The sequence below is a fragment of the Centropristis striata genome, chromosome 11 (genome assembly GCF_030273125.1).
Source record: "Centropristis striata isolate RG_2023a ecotype Rhode Island chromosome 11, C.striata_1.0, whole genome shotgun sequence".
In the NCBI taxonomy this organism is placed as follows: Eukaryota; Metazoa; Chordata; class Actinopteri; order Perciformes; family Serranidae; genus Centropristis; species Centropristis striata.
The window spans coordinates 31470992-31494330 of record NC_081527.1 but is presented as its reverse complement, the minus strand read 5'-3'; the positions used below and the strand labels follow the sequence as shown (position 1 = coordinate 31494330).

Genomic DNA, 23339 nt, shown 5'->3' with positions numbered 1-23339 from the left:
GTCTTGTTCAGCGTTTGGCTGGACTAACAGACAGTCCAAGGAGTCGCTGTTCATTTTTCTGAGGTAAGTAACATACATTTTGTTTTTTTTGCTAGCCAAAACTAACATCCCAGTTAATGCTCCAGTTAATGCTAACATGAATTAGCAGCAGCTTCTCTCAGTCAGGTTGAGGTGTAGAGAGGCTGTAGTCAGTGATCAGATCCCTCTCACTCCTCCAAAGTCCAGATATGGTCTGCTCCCCATATCGGAAACAAGATGGCGACGAGTGCAACGCTAAACTTGATGCTTCCAACGGGCAGTCCACAAACCAATGGGTGACGTCACGGTGACTACGTCGATTATTTATATACAGTCTATGATTAAACCCCATTTTTGGATACAATTTATGGTCGGCACAATCACAAAAGACAAAGAATGCAGCAAACTCCAAAATTTGAGAAGCTGCAACTAGACAATATTTGGCATTTTTGCTTGAAAAGTGAATGAAATGTTGAAACGTGATTTTAAATTAATAAAATAGTCTCAGTGTTCATTCAATTTCTATTATGGAGTTATTGTTGCTGCTCTACAATACATCTGATTCAGGTTAATCAAGAAATGATGGGAAAAAATTGACAATGTAAGCGTCTGCTCTTCTATTATATTTCTGACAAACAGCTTGCTGCCTCAGGAATTCTGGGACTTGAAGTCTTAAAACCTCACTTGCAGTTGCCACACTAACCACAGGTTAAACCAAATCAATCAATCAAGGGCCATGGGAGTCAAACTTTATACAGGTTTCAGAAGACGAGAAACTTCAAAAGGGCAGGAAGGAGTTTTAGTTTCTACAGGAATGAATGATTTATCAGTGTATTACATCACTACCTAATAACTATAAATTAAGTGCATTTGTCAGAATAACCACAGGGCGATCTGCAAGTTTTAGGGTGCTCAGTGCAACAGACACATCCTCCATTCATTCAACACTGCCACGTTTCTTCCTCTGGTATGCATGAGTAAGGGAAACCTGTCGTGGGGAGAGGAAACCGTTTGATCATCTCTCTGTCTAACAGACTCTCGATCATCAGCTGCGCAGTCTGAGAGAAGTCGAGACGTACTGTAAGCAGGTTAATGCCTTTCAAACCCACTCAAATTTCTCAACGCCGCATTTGAAGGCATCATGGAGTCGGAAAAAGTTGATTTTTGTTTTGACTGACAGAAAATGTTTGCAGCGGTGTTGGTGGAGATGAGTTGCAGAGGTTGGCAGTTTCAGCCCTGCAAATTTTGGATAAATCATGAGTGAAGTAAATGAAAAGCGTCCTTCATCACTGAGGGGTCACCCTTGAGTTAGTCTGACTCACCAGAGGTAGACTGGTGTTGGCTGCCTATTTCAGACATAATATTCTTTGCCTTCCACTGTCTTAGCTATCAATTTTGCCGAAGAAACCATCCTGGGCTTAGAGCCGCCCACTGCGTTTGTTACTGATTTAAAGAAATAAAAACACGTGGGAGCAGCACTTATTTCCAAATGTTAATGGGTGCAGCCAGACACAGTGCTGTAGAGATTCTCGCTCAGTAAAAGAAAAGAAAATCTTATGTGGACAAGAGCTCCCAGTGTACATAACTGGACAATGAAAAACATAATTTAGAAGACCTAATTAATAAATGAATCCATAAATGGATAGGTTAAACATTAATAAAATAATTATTAGTAACTTAATAACGGACGACAAGAAAGTGGGTCTCACAAGTACGACTTGTTTTAGGTGCGAGATGCTGATAAAAATATATCAGAATGTAATGGTTCTCTGGTTCTGTAGTAAAGGAAAATCAGTTCTTCACGATCACCTGGTCAAAAGCAAACTGACTCACCATGCATTTGTTGGGTTTTTCTCCAGAGTGGACCCTCATGTGGATGAGCAGCTTGTAGCGGGCGTTGAAGGGTTTGTGGCGTCGCACACAGCCGGCCCAGAAACAGGAAAACTCTTCCCCTTTGCGCTGGTCGATGTGCACCTTCTCGATGTGCCTCACCAGCTCCTCCTGGCTGCTGTAAGTGGCACTGCAGTCGATCCAGTGACACAGCTGGTCTGTTGGGTCCACTGTGGGGTCCTGGCCTCCGGGTCCATTAAGCCTCGGGAATTGAAGCGGGGTGCTGTCCTGACCTTGGAGCGGCTGGCCCATGTGGAACAGCTCCCCCTGCTGGGTGTTAATTTGAAACGGTTCCCTCTTACATGTTGAGAAATCATCTGCAGGCTCTTGTTTTATTGAGTGATACTCCTCCTGTATCTTTCGTTGTAGATGAGGAGTCTTGTTGTCACCATGTGCATCAGAAGGAGGCAAGGAAGGGGCAAAAAATAAAGATGATGACGAGGAAGAGGACAGAGAGGAGGGTGGGGAGCCAAAAGGAGGCGATGTGGCACAGCTGGTGAGCATGTATGATAAAGGGAGGGAGGGCTGGGGGTAACAGCTGAACCTCTGGGTGTTGTTTTTAGGTTCTGTGTGTGCTATTGTGGCAAAGTCCTCCATCGTCTTTTCTATGTGGGATCCAGCTGTCTTACAGCTGAGGAGGGAGGTGAGGTCCCGGCCCAGCGAAGACAGGGACAGGGAAGTCCGTGGAAGACAGCAAACACCCAGACCACTTGAGGACTGACAGAAGCCAACAGAAGACAGCGGCGCCTGAAGGTCTTCTGCATCCTCAAACACACTTCCAAAACCAGGAAGAGTCAGCTGGACGTCTGGAGGCCCGAGGTCAGGGGGCCACATCCTGGCCCCCGCTCGCTGACTTCCACCAAGAGATCCTTTCAGTAAAATGATGATGATGATGATGATCTTGGAGTTGCTTTAGGAATACATTGGAAGAAAACCCATCTACAGCATCTTTCAGTCATCAAATGTAATCAAATTAGATTCATTTTCAGCGGTTGGCATCATCTCATTCAGCATGTGTAATCTTCTGTCATTTGTTCCAAACTGCTGCGTGGTCAGTCATCTCTCGTGCTGCACTGTGGGACACAGAAACCAAACCCAGATGAGTCATCTCAGAAGACAAACAATACAAAACACTTTCTGAAACATATCACATAAGAACCAGTGGGCAAGAAGTACCCAGATTCTTTACTTAGGTAAGTGTACCAATACCAAAATGTAAATATATTACAAGTAAAAATCAGGCATTCAAAATCCTACTCAAGTAAACATAGATCAAAAAGTGTTTTAAAAAGTACTGTTGCACTACCCACTTTGTACAAAATGGTCTAAAACTATGGAAAATATGGATTGCACCTACAAAAAGGAATTCACTATAATTCATACATAAACCACATAATCGTGAGCCAGGAGGTGTGGCAAATCTCAACCCATGTTGCTGTTTGTTGTTGGGCGATGACCTCTAATGGCGGTCATAATTATGACAGGAGCAAAGGAGGAAGTCAGCTAATGTAGCATAAAGAGCGTCAAAGTCCGCGAAAGAATGATGGTTGGATGGATGGCTGGATAAAAAAAACACAATATTTTGACCAAGGAGCTGTTTATGTCCCCAGAAAAAACAAAAGCCAGTATTGTTTTTTAAAGTTATGAATTGTTAGTTGACTTCTATAGGTACATGTGTTACGTAGATATGTACCCATTTTAACTTTTCACCCAAAATATGATCTTTTTGCTTAAAATAACCAAGTAATTCCATTTCACAACATTAAATACAACAATCATATTTCGTAAAATTTTTGGCGCACAGTAAGTTATTAGTAATATGTTCAATGTAGGATATTTACAGTCTAGTATTGCAACTTTTTTTTAAGTAAAGGATATGAATATTTCTTCCACCCCTGTCTCTGGAACCACAAAAGGCTTTATACAAGTTTTGTTTTCACATAAAGTAGTACATCCCAACATCTGTAAACAGTTTGATGTGTAAAACTGCAGTTCTTGAGTAAATGTACATAAAACATTCCAACATGTCACTCAGGATTTTTTTTTATTGCCATGTTGCAAAGCTGTGACTAAGCCGCTGTGACAACTTGCCATGCCAACAGAAGGGCTGAAACATAAAACCCAAAATGTGTCACACTCTGAGAGTTATCCGCTCATTTCCAGACATCGGCAACTCTGCGTTCAATCGTTAACAACTAATGGACCAAAGTGACCAGCAGAGAAGGTCCCAGATGAAGTAAAACCAAAACAAACAGCGTGTCCGTCCTTCTTGTCAACAGGCTTCAATCAAACAGCTCCGAGTGCGATGCTGCAGCGAGTGTATATTTGGTTTCCTTTGAGCTGCTGTAACAGTCGGGGCTGATTCATTTCTGCAGGCATTAAGGCCACCCTTGCAGCAAACAGCCAGACGTTGTGTGGCAGCAGATTGCCTGGAACCTGGTCCAGATGCTTGTTAACAGAGGACGAGTAATGGACCACATCTCTCTGCGAGCTAGTCCTGCAGGACAGGGAGGCTGGAAAATAGTGGGTCAAAGAGAAGTTCCCCCACCCCTGTCACAAATACAGTAGCTCTACTGTGCAAGAGTCCTTGAGTGTTTATTAGAAAAGACTTCATTTCCACTGTTTTCTGCCATCTGCCAGATATTGATTAATTTAAAAACAGGAGCCCCGCCACGTGTAATTAGTCATCGGAAAGATTCAATGGGATGCTTATTTTATGAGCCAGAAACCGACACAGCTAAGATGATGAGTAAGTTCACTTCTGTAGTTATATTAGCTGACGAAGGAGTCACTAAGTGTAGGTTCATGCCCAAAGTTTCCTGGTATAGTCTGGTTTACAGTTTTATGATTCTTCCCGTAAATTGCTGGAGTTCCCCCCCCACCAGAGTCATGTAGCAGTGCAGTCATGGGAACTGTGGTTGAATCTTAATTAGAGAGGTTGTGATGTGTCTGTGTGTCAACAAGTTGAACAGGATTAATGATTCTTGTGCAGCAGAAGTGGTTTGGTATGTTTGCAACATGATAATTGCAACCTAGTACCTGCTGGCTTTAAGAGATAAAACCAATATTACAGAGTTGAGGGCAAACTGTGGGATTTTTAGACGCAAACAAAATATAAGATTGAGAACAACATCCAAGTATACATCTGGTAAATTATCTTTTTAATAATCTAAGTGTTGGATTTATGGCAGAGTGGATGTTTACACGAGTTCTGGTTTGATGCTAAAAAAGACCAGAGTGAAATCTTGCAGTAAATATAGCAAAAGGAGGCTTTATTTTAGCAGTTGTCTGTTCACAAGGCACTTTGGTGCTAATCCAGAAAGAAGACTCAGACAGTAAAACTAAGAAAAGTGTCCCACAAAGCCTCAACTGAGCCAGCAAACTTTATAAAATAGCAGCCTCATCTCATGTGGTGTCTTTTAAAGACTCACTTGCTGAGGTTAGCTAAACACAGCTGTGGCATTTCAGGACAAGCAAATGTGTACTTGTCTCAACAATAAGCACTTTGGTTCTCAAGTTACAAACTTTTTTTGTGCTTTTTGGTTTAGGTCAAACATGGGAAAAAGATCCTTATTGATGTGAGAGATGTGAACACAGAGAGTAAACAAAATCCAGTTTCCTAATCCTGTGCTTCTTAAATAATCGTCAGCGGTGTTACCGAGGCGTCAGAGTGGATTGTACAGACTCGTGTGGTGAAGCCGAGTCCTGAAGCTGAACTCCATCAACACAGGCAAATATGTCGATGAAAGTGCATCTTATTAAACTGTCTTTATACAGAGAAATCCAGCATCTGCTGGAAACAAACAAAAACCCTTGTTTGTGCAAAGCAGAGAATTACAGTTATCAGTTCATCACATGAATGTGAACACCACTGATCTGGGAAAATCAGTTGTTTTGTAAGACAAGTCTGAGAACTTTTTTAACAATACAGCAGAGGAAAAATATTGTTGGTCTAATCTAACCACAGAGAAGTTGGTCGTTCCTGCTACCCTTTGGATTTAAAGCTGCCCTGATCAATATTTAACAATATTTAACAACAATATTTAACCACAATTAACAATGGATCAAACATTCCTAGTGACAGACAATAATATGATAATATGGGGGAAAAAATCTGAGCTGTTCTGCTGTCCCCAAGTGGCCAAAAAAAACAACAGCAGCAACAAAATAAAGGTACTTTAATGCTAGGTGTCTTTAAATGTGCATTCATATACTGAAAGGGCATTGTAAATTAGCATAGGTTATGATGCTGTGGGATGTGGTATTGGTCCTTTAAAAATAATCATTAAAGAAATACAGATGTGTTATTTTTTTGCATCTACTGTTATCTACTCTGCCAGGTATGTGGTGTTATACACTGTCTTTACTGTATGCTGTATCTAATCACATATGTCTTTCTTCTATGCATTCATGAGTGGACAGTTTGTTTCTGTTGAGCAGGAAGTTACTGTCATATCACCAACAATAGCAGGATCACTGCGACATATGGAATTATCATCATGTATTTCCAGGTACTGATTTGCAATCCTGACATTGCTTTTTATTACATTTCTATATAAATCACAAGATTTTATGTGTTTGAGAGGGAAAATGAGTGTTGTAAATCTTAGTTCCTGGATTTAAAGAAATACATGGGGACACATTTTGTGAGTAGAAATACCCACAGGTGCAGTATATTTCAGGTTCGGACAATATGTTTGCAAGAGAACAAACTCTCATAAATGTAGCTGGCTAACCATTAAAGAAAACATGTGAATTACGTAACTAGTTTCACAACTGTCGCTTGTGTTTTTATAAACGGCATGAGAGACTGGTATCCCGGTAACAGAGAAAGTTGGCTGGAGGGTGAGAGTTTACACTTCTCTAAATAATTTGTGCCTCAGGGCCTCCATTTTCAAAATATGTTAATCCTGTGAAACCAATTTCTGGGCTATGAGTGTGCTAATAAATCATAATGTACTCTACTTTCTGGTCATTAACCTTTATTTATCCAGAGGAAATTGAGTGAGCACAGCCGCCTGCTTTACATTCTTACACTTACTCACATTCACACCTTGGAAACTTACAAAAAGACTACAGTTTTCTACCGTTAGACAGTGTGCAGGCGGAGATTAAAAGAGTCGGTTTGGAGAGACAGTTGAGTATTACTTGTTCATTTTCCCCAGCCACAATTTTTCAAACATTGCAGGGAAATTAACCTTGCAGATACACCACCACTTCTCAAAGCTTTAGCGCAACAGCTGCTTCCCTCGAACTTCCAAACTCTTCAGAAATGCCCTCAGTATCCTTAAATATCAGGCAACATACATTCCTCAATAAATGCAGATAATACATTATTTATCTGACAACATTTCACACTACCAACCAGCATTTGAATAATGACTAAAAAATTAAAAAATAAACTTAACTTTTGACTAAAGCCCAACTGATGTATCAGCATGGTTACTAGAATAGGTTGTGGTAAATAAATAAATAAATAAATACAAACAAAAAAACATATATTGTAATGTAATGCCAAAATACAATTTTCTTCACACATCAGTTGGAGTGAAGCGACTGTGTTTGTATCTGTAGCTTTGGCCAGACAGGAGTATTAATCTTTTAATTAATTTGGGGCCTTAAAAAAAAGTTTGTACCCACATCAAATGGCTGTTCTAGTGCTGCTCATGTTCTCACTCATTCACCACTACAGGAAGAGCTTTTTTTATAGCAACTTGTAAGAAATAACTGCACATTACCACCCAGTTTGTTCACCTCATCTCCATTATAAGACACAGCTGCAAAAAAATCTTACTTTTATGACAACTCAAAAGTCAAGGTAAGTAATGAAAAATAATAAGATAAATTGAATCTCTTCAGATCAAACACATTGCTGAGTTGGGAGCACAGTCCGGCCCGCTGTGGGATGAACAGCTGGATTTTCTGTTCAGAACTATGGAGGTTCATTTTGGTCCGACTTTTATAGGATATGCAGGAGATTGTCCCTCCAAAAACATGCTGTACTTTGTATGTAATTCATGTAACATCTGCGAAAAATGTTCTGTTTTTGTTGTGTCTTTGACCATTTAAAAAAATTTCACAGCAATATGAGCTGTCAAACTGCTTCAGCTGAGAAACTTAAACAAGAGGATCATGAGGTGGAGCCTCCTGAAACATTTATTTATACTGAGGGAAGAGGCCCAACCTGGAGCTGCTGATCTGACTCTGAAAGCTGCGGAGCTACACAAAAACCAAGACTGTTGATTAGAGCTGAACGATATCTTTTTACCCTGAAAAAAAAAACTGGACTGAGTACAAAGGCAATGAATTATGCTGAGAATGTGTGCTAGAATTTCAAAAAAGGACACATTAATATGATGTTTGTAAGAACTGATTGACCTGTGAGGCTGACTTTCATAAAAAAAAAGGTATACTGTGAACAAGAAGGCCTTATACGCAATTTAACATTTACTTCAATAAGCTCATACCAATGGCCAGGTGTACCAGAGGCTCAAAGATTTTACTGTCATTGATGAGTGACACGTGGCTGCAGGTTGGCTTCTCATTTCTGAACATGACCGCTCTGTGTGCCAGTCTCATTCCTGCAGCCAAGTCTACAGAAAAAGGTGCTGATGACCATTTTTCCAGAAATGCAAAAGACATGCCAAGTACAAATCCCTGCACCATCCAAGTAAGTGATCAGAAACTGCAGCAATATCGTGGTGATGCCAATGTCACTAAGTCATGTCTAAATTTTGAAGCTTTGCTCAAAGTCCAGGTGACAAAAGCACTGATGACGGTGGAAACACAGCTTGGAAATGAAGCGAGGAATGTAAAACCACCACAAGACCCCAACAGAGGAGGTGATTACTCTTCCATCCACGGGATAATATCGATACTCCAGCTGGAAGAGGCAGACATGCTGCAGGAGGGAAAGACACAAGGTTTTTTTTCTTTACAGTAATTCCTTCTGAAGAGTAAGCCAAAAACAATCACTTTATGATGATCATTTCTTTTTTTTTTACATTCTAGATCAGAAACTGGATGTTCTGATTTCACTGGGGTTTTTTGTATATGAACACACTTCTTAATGCTCCACCCTTTGCTAAAAGATATTAATTATAAAAAAAATGATGGACTAATAGAAAGATAATCCCTCTCAATCATCACTTAGGTCCACTAGAAGTGTGTGGTGGTGTCTGTATGAGTAGAAACCCTGCCCTCTGCTTTTATCTCTTTTTGCTGTGTTTAGGATGTTTCAGAGCCTTTGGGTGGTGGGTGTGAAGTCGCAGCACGAAGGTGTAAGGTCTGGACTCTCATAAGGGAGCATCCAAGAGGAAGCTATGAAAATATACCGAAAAAAACACAGCAGGGCTACACACATGTGCGCATTACAGGACGTGCAATGACAAGTAAGGCAACTTAACTCAAACACGTCATGCTACAACTTTTTTGCTGCTTGAAACAAAAGAAAAACTTGCACAGACAGTTCTCATTTTCTATGAATATTCCAGTGTAGCCCATTAATTACCTACAGGTCGGCCCCCCACAGTTTCATAATGAACCAAAATATTCTTACACTTAGCAGTTTGGGTCTGTGCAGTCTTCTGTGGGGATCAACTCGGCGGGTTAGAGACAGTCGCTTGAAGTGGGAGGACCCCCTCTACATGGCCGTGTCATCACCATTTATATATATACGTGTACAACCAATGTGTTCATGATTAAATTGTTTACAAGAACACAAAGTTCTTCATAGATCTATCCTCTTTTTTTTTTTGCTCTCAATGTGCACCAGATTGAAATATACAACATTTTCTTCAAGGAGAGCACCCCCTTGGACTCCCTAGAGGGTGAAAATTTCTGTAGGCTACTTTTTAATATCAGTGTGATCTGCTTCTGGCATGACTTAGTATATTTTGTGGTATTGTCCATCTCAGTGCATTAATAATATCCAAGAAACATTCACACATCCGATAAACCTTATTTGACCTCAAGTCATGGACAAAATCCATGTGGCCACACTGTGCAGAGGACTAAAACTCTCACAGTGTCTGCGCTGGTAAAGGTTATTTTGCTAAATGTGATCATATGTATCTTTAATATGCAAACACTCCCAGTTCCACAATACTGCAGGCTTCTTTGTTTTGCTCTGGTTTTAGCCAGAAAAAAATTCTTTGGCACTTTCCAGATTTGGAGAGGCAGTTTGGGTCAAAGTAAACTCAGTGGGAGCAGGTGAATAACACAGGCTCATGTTGCACAAAATAAGAATGTGTTATTGGATCAGAATTCATGCATGTCACCTTAGCAAGAGGCTTGAGTTGCTGTTAACTTTAGACACAGTGATCCTCCCAGGGCTCTTCTTCTATGGTGAGACACATAATAGCTCTTCAAGAAATGTGAAATCTACTGTATCTCCAAGCTAAAAGCAGAATTTTTCTCACTGTTTAATTTTATTTTGAGAGTTCTTTCTTCAATTGTTCTCATATCTGCATTTTCTACTTTTTGTAAACTAGTTAAAAGCCTTTACCAGATACCTTTTCATTGTGTGTGTGCATGCAAAAACACACACAAACAGAGGAAGCTACGTTATACTTCTTCTTTCACTATATTTCAGAGGGAAAGATAGTACTTTTTAATTAATAAAAAAAATAAGAGTGTTTTAAACGAGTCATAAGTATCTGAAGTGGTTAGTTAGCTTCAACTCAACCAACTACAAATATAAAATGCTGTGTACATATGAATGCATTAGAAATAACAAGCCAATAATATTTTTATGACAATACAACAGTCATTGGAGCCATTTTGTGTAATGAGTACTTCTATTTCAAGATGTTTAACTACTTTTACTTTAAAGTACTATGGAGCTCACAAAAGAGTCACAATGGAAATTTTGTGTTACTATAAATTTTGCTGGTGCATTGGTCCGGTCCAGTTATAATTAACTGCCAGTTTAAACCCTAACTGTGCACGATGTAACCACTCTCCTGCAAATCCTGTACACATGTTTTAGTGCTGCCCATCTCTTGCTGGTTTCTGGAAAAACATTTTAACACACTCAGAAATAAGTGGCACACGGATCAGACCAAACCTTTTTATTGCATTATTTGGGGTTTCCTCATTCAAATTACAACTGACCAAAACCAATAAGGATGTAAATTGTCTTTGTCACTTTGTTGGATGAATGATGAATTATGCTTAGATGGAAAGCCTCTGCACCACGCTCCCATGCTCTTTGGATTAAAGTTGTTTTAAACTGCATAAGGTTAGAAAAAAACCACACACACACTGAAAGGGCCTAAAACAAATTCTGTGCAATGTGGGGCCCCCAGTTTTTTTTTCAGTTTTTTTTATGTTGAGTGACTACACTTCACTACAGTGAGCTTCTGTCTTAACTTTTTTTTGTGATTACCCCATTTTAGTCATAATATGAGCTCGCTTATAATATGTTGGTTACATTTAATATCTTATAACGAGAGTTAAAAAACATCAATACAGAGACAGTTTATAGGAAAATACTGCAGATACTACGGAACGGAGAGCTATTATTATATATATAATAATCAGGCATTTATTGCTCATTACTCCTTGCAAAAGGCTGAGCTCCAACAGTATAGAGGCACCGACTGTGAGCACAGCCGCAGCTGCTCTGTCTGGCTCTGATGGTTAAAGCTGTGGCTGCTTTGTGGTTGTATCCATGTTGGTAAGGCTACAGTAGCTGTATTGTGACTGCTTTACTTTTAATATTAGCTGAGAAAGCATCTTTATGTCACACAGGGTATCAAACCTGCAGTGCTTTTATCAGATATGACAGTCACAATGTGTCACCAATACACCACAGGGATTCAGGGTTTAGTAGCTTCAGTACAACCAGCACAACCAATGCACACACACAACCTCTGCTTGCCGTTAGTGTGGCTAGTCTCCATCGCATTTTGACTTTACAAACAAGCTGCGCCTCTCCTCATGACAGTTGCCTCTAGTCCAGTAGCTCTTCCAGCTTTGATGCACCAGCTAGCAGGGTCATTTCTAACTTTTTGGGGGATCTTGTTTTGCTAAGAGCACACCCCCACCTCAGCCATTAATTCAAGCACTCATGAACGCACACCAGATCTGTTTCATATTGTATATGCATATAAATGAGACCTAATGCAATTATCAAAATCAATCAAAAATCAAAAGAAATATGCAAATGATTAAACTGAAATTTGAATGATTTTGTTAGTTGAAGATTTGAAATTTGGACATTCCACATTCATTTTGGAACAGTTTGGATCATATTAGAGCCCTGCATCTGTCAATTTGTTATCAAAGAAACTATACAGCCCTACCTTAATGCTGCAATCAGTCTGCCACTGGCCCACGTCAGACCCCAGTTAAAACAAACATTTGGCCACGGGACCACTGGCCTTAGTCTAACTATTCTTGTCACCAGGCCTAACAGCTTTTCTGGGGGAAACCCAGTGTGCCACAGCCATAATCATAACAAGCAAAGCACAGCCACAAACAGAACTGGTCCAAACCATTTCATCCCATGGCTGCCATCATAATCACAGCTACAGTTTGTCAAAAATCTGCCTCTGTAGCAGCCAGTTATGTAGATAATACGCAATATATCAGAGCTAAGCTAACCAACTGCTGGCTGTAGCTACACATTATCATACAGGCATGAAAGTGCTATCAATCTTCGCATCTAATTTTCAACAAGAAAGCAAACAGATAAATTAACTTTTCCAGAATGTCCAACCTTTTTTTTCAAATAGAGTACTTTTACATTTATGTGTTGCCACTTGTACGCTGGCAAAGGATCTGAAAACTTCCTCCACCACCAGTATGTAGTAAATATTACCATTGCTGTGAAAGCGCAGGAAATGACTTATGAGTGCCGGAAATGTGAATATGTTTCAGTTGTTTTCTTAAGTTGGTGTTAAAACCAGTCTCTCACGTTCTGTGTTAGCATCAGCAAAAGAGCTTTTCAAAACAAAATCACATTTCCTTTACAAACAAGTGAGTTTTTGTTTCATTATTTCTAAACTCTAGCCAAGAGGCGTTTGTGGATCTCTCCCTTTTCCTCCATCAGCGCTCACCTATCCCTCTCCTCCTGGCAGACCTAAACATTTACAAGCAGGTGTGGATCTGTGAGAAACTTTGACTGAGCGCAGATGGCAGGAAATTCCAGTAAAATGACAGTGGTTCGGTCCAAACCACAAGACAGTGTGAGCGGAGCCCGTGAACCAGATACAGCGCGGCCAGCAGCAGCAGTAGGAGCGCCTATGGACTCGACTTGGACTCTCCAGCCTGCCAGAGATTTGAAATAGGAGCAGCTTCACAAGACGTCTGTTAAAACTCTTCTGCAATAGACTGAGTCTTGTGTGGTGGGTACTGACTGACTCCATCGTGTCTTTCAAAACAAATTTGGGTGGTATTTGGTCTGTGAAACCTTGTGAAAATAGATTGTGTTTTGCATTTAGCGGTTTTTATAGAGCTACGTTCAGTGAAACATCAGTGTTTCTGCCAATAGATCAGGCAGGACTATATCAAGCAATACTTTCCAGCTCTTCATGCAGCACTCCTCCATATGATGTCATGGGAGAATTCATTTTACACAACCCGTAGACAGGAGTGTAGTAGTGAGGGGAATAGTGGCGCTAAACACCTAAAAGACAGGAATTTATGTGTTTAAAGTGTAAAAGCCTCTCAGGGCCCTTCACCCCCTCTGGATGGTTTAGTCCACGAGTTGTAAGTGGACAAACAACTAGCACTGATTGAGGCAAACATATCATTAAAAAAAAAGTAAATTAAGGCTACCAAAAGAGGAATGAGACAGAAAATAATCAGAGAAAAAGCAGCTCCTGACAAAATTGCAAGCAGAGCCTCAGAGTGGCTTAAAGGATACTTCAGATTTATTGAAGTGGGGTTGTATGAGGTACTTATCCAAACTCAGTATGTTATCTACAGCAGACGATTGTCTTCACCGTTTTAACTTGCCTTCAGACAATGTTGTTTAACTTTATGTGGAAGAAACTGAAGTCTTTAGCTATGCTCTCATAAAAGCCACCAGACTCTATTGACAAAAAAGTAATTTGAATAATTTGAGAACATGAGAGTTGCTGGTGTACTGCTGCCTTGATAAATCTATTTGTTTGCGTTATTGTGTGACCTTGGTGAATCAGAAGTAACCTTTTAAAACACCAAAGTCTCTCGATTACACAAACAACCGGAACAATTATGTCAGCGGTAGACCACCAAATCCTGTGTTCTGCAAGGTAAAATTACTGTTTTGGTCAACATAGTCTGGTTTTTAAGAAAGCATAAAGCTTCAGTTCCCAGTCTGAAAGGAATCTGACGGCGAAGTGGCGAAAATATATTTAATATATTTTTTTTTACATAGCTTCAATACTTTTTGCTGCTGCCTTCATCCACAGCAGTACATTGCGTATAGCTTCTGCTCCAATACTCCTGCCTGCTTCCCCAAACGGGGCATGCTGACTGCCTTCTGCTGTATAATACACTGCCTATGGATCAGTAAATCATACAACCCCAGTTGAAAAAATCATAACTTTCCCTTCAACATCGGTACGCAACATGGCTAACAAACCAATATCATCATAGCTTGCGTGATAAATAAAGCATCATGGCCTTGCTCCACCTTTGTTTTATGTTCAGGGTGGCTGAGAACAGGAGTGTATGTTGAGAAGAAACATTCTTGCATTGCATTATAAACACTACTGATTAATTCAGTAACCATTACAGATGCATGTGTTTCCTCGCTGATTAGTCATTTGTGCAGGCGAGACAATGGATGTATTAAAAAGGGGAAGGGGCCCACTGAGGCTGCATATATGAGGCCCTGATTTCTGTGCCAGACCACTGCAGGCAGATAACAATAGCTTTCTTAAAAAAGGACAGTGAAAGTTTTGGAGTCATGTTGCAAATACATTTGGGATCAGGGGGGAGGGAATGAAGCTGAGAGAGTGCAGTAAAGAAAAAGAAGCTTATTAAATTACTCCAAAATGAATATTAATGCTGTAAAAATACATTTGTTCCAGGTTAGGATTGCAACTTTACAATGTACAATGTACTCCTGCCAAAACAAAAAAAATTCTGCCTGAGCATCACTGAAAACTCACATTTTTTTAGTTCCTATGAAACCTTTCTCCCTGTGTTTCCAACAGGACCTCTGAATTATTGTTAACACTACCTTTTTTTATGTTTTAAAAAGTTAAATTCGTATTTCCTCTGGGAGCGCATGAAGCGAGGGAAGCTACGTGTACATCTGCTTCGCCGATTCTGTGAGGCATCATTAATCTTGACATCTCTTTAATTTAACTGCTCTATTTGTTATGCTTGTATGTTAGTTTTAGGTAGCTCCCAGTAATAATATTTAAACTTTATTGCAACAACTCCCTCTACATGGTCCTCTCTTTAGTATACACATCCCAACACTGAGTCCTGCAAAAACAGTACATTATGTTGCTACTGGCTTCATGCTCTGTACTTTTAATTTGACATAATAATATTCTGATTTATAAGACTATTCCTCTTTGTTGCTGAGCATATTTACCAACATGTACGCTGTAATAGTTTGCTGCTGCTGCACTGATTTAATTTTAAATTCTCTTTTTGCTCTCTTGCTGTTGTGCTGCTGCAAATCTGACCTCCCACTGAAGACCTCATGGGAAATTACTTTAACTAATTACCTTTATTGTATTATCCTTTATGAAAGCCTTGTGTCTTACTCTACAAACTCTTCAAGAACAAAAAAACAACAAAGCTTTATGAAGTAGAATGAAGAGGATGTCAAACTGTCTTAGTGACTTGTTGGTGAACATAGTGGAGGATTTAGCAGCTAAAGAGCCAGATATTTCCCTTAAGAGTTGGTGGAAACCAAGCCAGTAATAAAAGGAGAGTGAATATTAGATTTGGATTCATCTGGTGGCCATAAACACGACTCCAAATAAACGCTAGTCTTGCTCCATATCTGGAGAATGTTTAAATAGACAGCTGTTTGCTACGAAATTCACCATATCAACTTAATAAGGTGATACTATATCAGATAAGTGCGTTTTCAGCTTGTTCCCAGTCCCTAAGTAGTCACAAAGCTATAAACACTGTTACAACAATTATGTTAAAAGAGCTACACATCTTTTACAGCAATAGGATTCATTCACATTCACAATCTCTGAATTGCAAAATGAAAGAAATAACAGCAAAATGTCCAAAAATGATGGGGTGTTACGGATTAACGAGTGACCCTTTCAGTCAGGTCGTGTTGGTTGCAGGAATAACGTATGTAAATGGTAAATTGACTGCACTTATATAGCACTTTACACTACAGAGTGCGCTCATTCACCCGTTCAAACACACATTCATACTGGTGGCCGAACCCTAAACGGTGCCACCTACCACCATTGTGGTCATACACAATGCCGTTCATCATACACTGATGAACGCAGCATCAGGAGCCATTTGGGGTTCAGTAACTTGCCCAAGGATACTTCGACATGTAGGCTCCCATGGTCAGGACCACCAATCAGTTGGTGACCACTCTACCAACTGAGCCACATACGTCACACAATTTCCATCTTACCTGCTCCACTGGTTCACAATGATCCTGTCTTGATCAGTCTCGCCAATTTAACGCCTCTGTTACTATCTCCGAAGGCGGTACAGAGCCGGGATCAGTTGGGCATGTGGAAAAAGCCACTGTGCATGTACCATGCATGCACCATCCCCAATGTGAATCAAAACCAAAGCAAAGGGGTTTTGTGTGCTGGCCGTGACAAAACATCAGTATTTGACGAGTTGGGGTGAGAACATGTTGGTATCACCCAGCCCTAAATCCTGTCCTGCATACTGACTGAATGAATGATTACCAACAGTCTGTAACGTGACATAAGTGCACCTCTCACATCTCTTAAAACGTTGCAACAAATGTCAGGCGTTATTTCTATAAACTGACAAATCTGTGATCTTGGATTTACAACTGTGCTCTCAGATTAATGATTCATGCACACAGATTTGTAAACAGTGCCCACAGATTTGCAACCAATAGTTTACAATATCTACTCACGCAATTCTTGCTAATAGTCTTTTATACTGCCAGGCATTTCTTTGCATGCACAAAATCATTTTTGTATGTCCTAAAATATTTTAGTCTGCAATCTCAAAACAATACACACAAATTAAAATATATTTTTTCTAAATGTAGATTATTTTCTTTTTTTCCAGCTAAATTTGCAGTTAAAGTATTTCCCGTTTGCCGAACATAATGGGTAGTTCTCTACACTTCACACTAAGATTTTGCAGCTATACTTTTAAATGCAGTTTTTAACTTGTAATGTAATCTTTTTCCAAGGACCTGGATATTTCTTGCAGCACTATCCAACAAATCATTCAACCATGGAGGAAAAAGAGTTTGCCTGCAACTAAATATGGAATCAAACCAAAGAGGCTACACACACTCACATACAAAGCACACGCACATCTCTTTAATACATTTGTTTTCTATTCAAGTGTTGTGAGAATAACCCCAAGCAAGAATCTGGAGTTTATAATCATCATGTAGAGATAAACTACCCTCCATGTATTAACTGGAACTCCTATAATCCCACTAATTCACTGGACTGTGCTAAGAAGAAAAGTTCTGGGACTTGAAATAATTTACCAAGTAAACATGATTTAAAAAGACACTGGCCTGCAGTTAATGCACACCAGAAACAATGTTGAAACTGTTACCTCTGATACTCGCAGCGGGTCCTATTACCCAGCTGTGTCACCCTTGGGTGTTGCAAAATAGCACGCACCTCTATGCCAGGAATAATATTTCTGAACCAAACCAAAAATGAGCTCTGCTTGTAGGGTAATCACTGTTAATGTCCGTGAAAGGTATGTAGGGACCGGACAGCTGAGAAAAACAAGTGACGAAGCATTTCATCAGCGTGCAATGAACACAGGCACCGCTGTCATAAAACAGCAGCTCAAACTAGCATGAGATCGGATGTGACAAATTCAGACTGCAGGCTGCTTTTTTCTTAGTAACAAATATTTGTGTAAGAGAGAGTAAATTTGTTTCTTGCCTAACACTAATACGTCCCACATGATCGGAGTCTCTCAGTGACTTTGAACCCTTAATTAAATACATTAGGTCATCTCGTCCTACGTCATATAAACACAAGTATTAAAGGCGTATTAGTCAGTAAACTGTGACTTTAAATGACCTCTATGGGCCACCAGGGGGAATTGCAGTAATAACGTGTGTCCCTCCAAATGTTGCTTAAATCTTAATCCAGTTTAGTGAAAGTCAACAAACGGACAGTTGGATCAACAGGTGTTTGCAGCAGATGGTTTTACACAAGTCGTTAGAAGAGGGTGTAACAAGATTACATAATCAAAAGAGACCGAATAACTTTTTACATCTTTTAAGAGTTTAATCTGTTTCTTATACATGTGGTGCTTTTAATTCACTGCCATTTGTGTTTTTAGTGTGGATGTCTGCTGGTTGAAGGAATAATTTGACATTTATTGGAAAAGATTAGATGAGATTAAATTGGATTCAACTTTTTTGTCATTGCACATAGTATTGGTACTGAGAAAACACACTGTAGTTTAGTAACTAACCAGCAGTGCAAGAAAAGCAAAGCAGTAAAGTGCAGAGTAATGTAAATAATTGACAGAATAAAATATAGAATGCAGAATAGCTAACTTTCTTGAAAAGATTTAAATGAGAGGACCTAGACCCCTTAACAGAAGGAATCAGAAGTCGGCTTAAACAGACATGAAAATTAATCACAGGAAGAGTTGTGATCTGTTTTGAACATGTCCCTGTGCGGTAGGTTTCCAAAGCCGAAAAGGTACTAATACATTTTCATACATCATGTTATTATTTTATACATTCACATAAACATGTTTTATACTTGCCTATCCTCGACTGACAAGTTGCTATAATATTGAGACAGCATTTTTAACAGTAAAATAATGAAAACCTCTTTTCATGCAACTGGTATGTCACACATTGTCAATGTTTGTATACAAATAATTGGTCTATACCACTCCTAGCAACAGCTTCAAAACGTATTAAAAGGTTTGTTTCTCCTTTGTTTAATCCACACACAAATAGTGGTGGAAGAAGTACTCAAATCTTTTATTCTAGCAAAAGTAGAAAAAATAAGGAAAAATATTGAAAAAAAATACTCCACTACAAGTAAAAGAAAATTTTATGTTATCGCAAAATAAGGTAACACCATGGTGAATGAGCCTTTGGCCCACTAAAGAAGGCCCTTGCATTTGCAGTATTACAAACAGCGTGTCTGTGGCAACATTCCCGGAAAAAAAAATCACATGCTGCGAAAAATTAGCGGCTGATTTCCATCACGCAGCAGTGGTTGGTCCACTGGAGAGGGAGGGCGGAGCTAACTTGACAGGGTATACAATGATTTAATGTTCAGCTCTTCCATGTACTTTATTATCGGACCGAAGGGATCAAATTCTGATGGTAAAATGAATCATTTTGCGGGGGTTGTTATGCTAAAAAAAAATTATCTACTGATTTACAGATGTCTCTTTCCCAATGCAAGTCTTGGGGAAAAAAACAAATTTCCTGGGGGCTTGGTTTCACTTTGCTGTACTTGCATTTTTTTGCCACTACATCGGCCATTTTTGTAGCTTTCACTTAGATGCATTCTTATGATCTGGCACCTGGTTACATTGTCACCTCACACCTTACGGTCACTGGCTGGAAATGTCCCGAAGGGGGCAGGGACTCAGATGATTGAGAAGGATTCCCTATACGAGTCTATACTTTGTTTTTTTTAGGAAAATCCTACTCACTGTGCCTTTAATGGAGTCATGTTATGCTGACATAAAGCAAGAAAGTGAAGGAAGTGATGTTTGTATTTTCATTGTTCTATTTTCATTATAAATATTAATAACTTTTCACCTCAGACAAGTATGAAAACACTGTTGTTTTAATATTAAGGTGTTTTTCTCAATTTTTCTTTGTTTGGCAAAGATTTCAAAGACACAAATTAAAGATTTGACGTTATGGGTAGTTAGTGATCAAATCAAAGCTCCAACACATGCAGACACAGAGCCCAAAAATTTGGATCCAAAATACCGTTGTGATTATTTGGCAAAATATTTGTTATTTTTGTTATCCACTTCCAGCTTTTTTGAAGTTGTTACAATTCATTCACCGATGAAGAAGATTGTGGGCTTTAAAAAAAAAAGCTTGATGAAAAGCTTGTAAATGGACCTTGAGGTAAGATTATTTTTTCTTTGTCCAATGTCAGGAACACTCTCAAATTTTCATCTAACACTTTTGACTCAAGGTCAACTAACACGTCACAGTCTTCAGCAGATTCAAGGACTGTTTCTAAGGTCAAGAATGAACCGGACAAGTGGGAGTGGAAATCAGTTTCCTCTCCTTGCTTTTAAAAAAAATTGCTACATGACATCTTGTCCATATCTTAAAGAAATTCGGTACACTCCTTTCTGGACAGTTTATTGAACGTAAGAGGTCAAGGTGTCATTCTAGGATTTATTTTAGTTTTGTCGTACTGTATTGATTTGCTTTGCTCTTCCATGATTTCGATTTACTGGCCTTCATTTTCAGCCTTCCTCAACCTCACTTGGTTTTGGTTTATAATTCTGACTTTCAATCAATCCACTTGTGGACTTTTTAATCATTGAACAGCTTGACATGCATATTTTTCCTCTCTGAGCTGTGAGTCGGTTTTGGATTCTCATAAGAAGAACTCATGAATAAAAAGAATAAAATTAAAACGATGATTTCCCTGTCCATATTTCCTTATCTCACCGATTGTTTTTTATGTTGTTTTTTCTTTTGCCACATATAAAAGAGCAGCTGCCAATTCACTAAATTAATTAAAATGAATGGGAAGTAATCTTGCAACTCTCTTGAAGAATCAATGGACTCTTGTTTTGGGAGCTCATACTTTCGAGTGTAATCATTATGAAACGGTTGTTTACACTTTGAAAAGTCAGCACTAAAATCGAAATGCTTTTGTTATTTTCATCCCCTGGTGTGAAATCGAGGAGAACATACACTGCCAGGGCAAACAAATATTTTGGGGGGTGAAACAAATCTTGGCTCCAGCTCGTAGCACCATGCTCCATGTGAGCACTTGAACAAACAATCTGAGCATCTGGTGAAATAATCGCAAAGTATTGATCAACAGCCTAATCAACCCCCCCTCCCCAAAGGCATAATAATGTAATTTTTGTGCTTTACGGAGCGGCACAAATCTTGTTTATTACCCCTCTTTAATTGCCACATATATAAGATTAAATGAGGTGAGTGATGAAATTAAGTGTGACTCAGCACTTACTGCACACACCTCTGTGCAGTGGGAGCACTGGCAGGCCTGAGAGTATAAACCATGACTCCCCAGCACAAGCTCCATGTCAGTGATACCATGAGACTAATGATTAAAACAAGCCTCCTCATCTGTTTGGCTTCCAGAAAAGCCAGATTTCCACCCCCTGCGCAGCACTTTTCATTCCAGCAACATTACATAAATCAGTGTGCGCTGCAGAGGAGTGGAAAGGAAGAGTCCCATAAGTAATAAGAGGGAAAAAATATCACATTTGGGTAAGAGTTCACTACAGTATAGAGCAGCATATCTATTAATTGCCTTCCTGAAAATCCTAGTTGCACAATCAAAACAAGTTATTGTGTAATCCACCATCCAGAGGTACAATTAGACCTGATGACAACATTTCTTAACAACATTGTACAAGCATTTCCTCTATTTAGACAAGTTTTTCTCATTTATCACAACCTCCTGACATGTTAGTCGTTGTAAAAGTGTTGCCAAAGCACCAAACAATGGTTGACGTGCCAGCTGAAGTCACTTTGAGTGTTTACAGGCATATGCCAACATTTACAATAATATATCATTTCTAATACTTTCATGCTCATTGTAAAAATAAAAAAACAGTAACTTTACCTGATTTGGGGCTATCTAACTGAACCTCAAAACGTTCTCCACAAGCTAAAACACAACATAAATAAATAAACCATGTGGTTATGTCTTCATTGTCTCTGTAAGACTACGTGAAAGCGCGTTTCCTTCAACTTTATACTAATGTATAAGTTCAGTAAGATAACATTGTGAGTGCTTACCGTGTTGCGTCCAGTCATAGTTCACAGCTCGTTAGTAGGTCTGTGCCTCGCGCTGGCTGCACGCGGATTGTGCTTCCCACTGTCACAGCAGCCTCTCCGCTCCGCGAGCCCACTGTCTGCAGCTGCGCGCACACGCACGAGCATTTTTTTTTTTAGTCTTGATAAACAAAAAATGTAATGCAGCCAATCAAATTCACTTAATGTTAGTTTCTGAGGTACTTTAGGCTACTTTTACATGTGTATATATCTGCTTAGCTCAATAATAATAATATGCTGATATAATCCCTACTTTTTAGCCTCACCTGGGGCTTTGTTGTAATATTTTCTAATAATTTCTAATTTTTCCACTTCACCCCTCCTTTTAGCTCTTTGTAGTTGGGGAGGCAGTAGATAATTTGGTAAACACATGGAAGTGGTATACAATAATAAATGAGTTAGTTCATTAAATCTACATTGTGTGTGTGTGTATATATATATATATATATATATATATATATATATATGTGTGTGTGTGTGTGTGTGTGTATATATATATATATATATATTCGCTGATTGGATGGCGAGCACTTCTGTTGTGTAACCTGCTCAGAAACCCACTGTATTGTCAAAGGAAAGCAATGGATCCTCTAAATGCTCTGGATTTCTAGTTTGTGGTTATAAAGTTTAATGAGGCGGGGTGATTATCCTAGAGGTCATTTTATACAGTGAGGTCAGGTTTAAAAATGTGCTCTCACTGCATTTAAATGCCACTATAGGGACAAACATCATCACACCTGAATACAATTGGGCTCACTGAATCCACAAGAGTCTCATCTTTCCAGCAATACCCAATTTATGAAACTGTTAAAGGACCCAGTATGCAGAAATATTTAAGTACAAAAAGGCAGCAATATATAACACATGTGAAAAATGGACCTTGTGCAAAATTGCATGGCATTAGCAAAAAGTGTGCATTTCAGTAAAGGGGAGACTCATGGGTACCCATAGAGCCATTTGCATTCAGATATCTTGAGGTCAGCTGTTAAATACTTTTTCCTTGCTAAAAAAAAACTATGGCTATTCCGCCTGCCGGTAGGCCAGTAGGTCATTATCAGCTCATCGATGGGCAGCTATATGAACGTGTGTTGTTTAGCAGCGCCCTCTAGGGGCCATAGTCATTAATAACTACGCCAAGGGATGGGGGAAGCTAATAAAAAGTGGTGTGAAGGACAAAACTCGCTCTTTACTCTTGCAGGAAGGGAGGTGGATGGGTCACTCAAACCCAGGACTTTCACCCAGGAGACCGATGTTTGTGTCCTATGTCAAAACA

The 23339-nt window shown here is 39.3% G+C and overlaps 1 protein-coding gene across 5 annotated transcripts in view; it reads right to left on the bottom strand.

Moving 5' to 3' along the window:
• LOC131980791 (zinc finger protein GLIS1) overlaps positions 1–23339 on the bottom strand; it is a 51842-nt gene that overhangs the window by 25791 nt on the left and 2712 nt on the right. For 2 of the 5 annotated variants that reach the window (XM_059345090.1, XM_059345094.1), the window contains exon 2: positions 1852–2981. In XM_059345090.1, the coding sequence (XP_059201073.1) occupies positions 1852–2742 (891 nt within the window). In that variant the 5' untranslated portion in view covers positions 2743–2981. Of the gene's footprint in view, positions 1–1851; positions 2982–22030; positions 22107–23339 lie in introns of those variants that run through there. The other 3 variants (XM_059345091.1, XM_059345092.1, XM_059345093.1) reach the window with 3 other exon arrangements.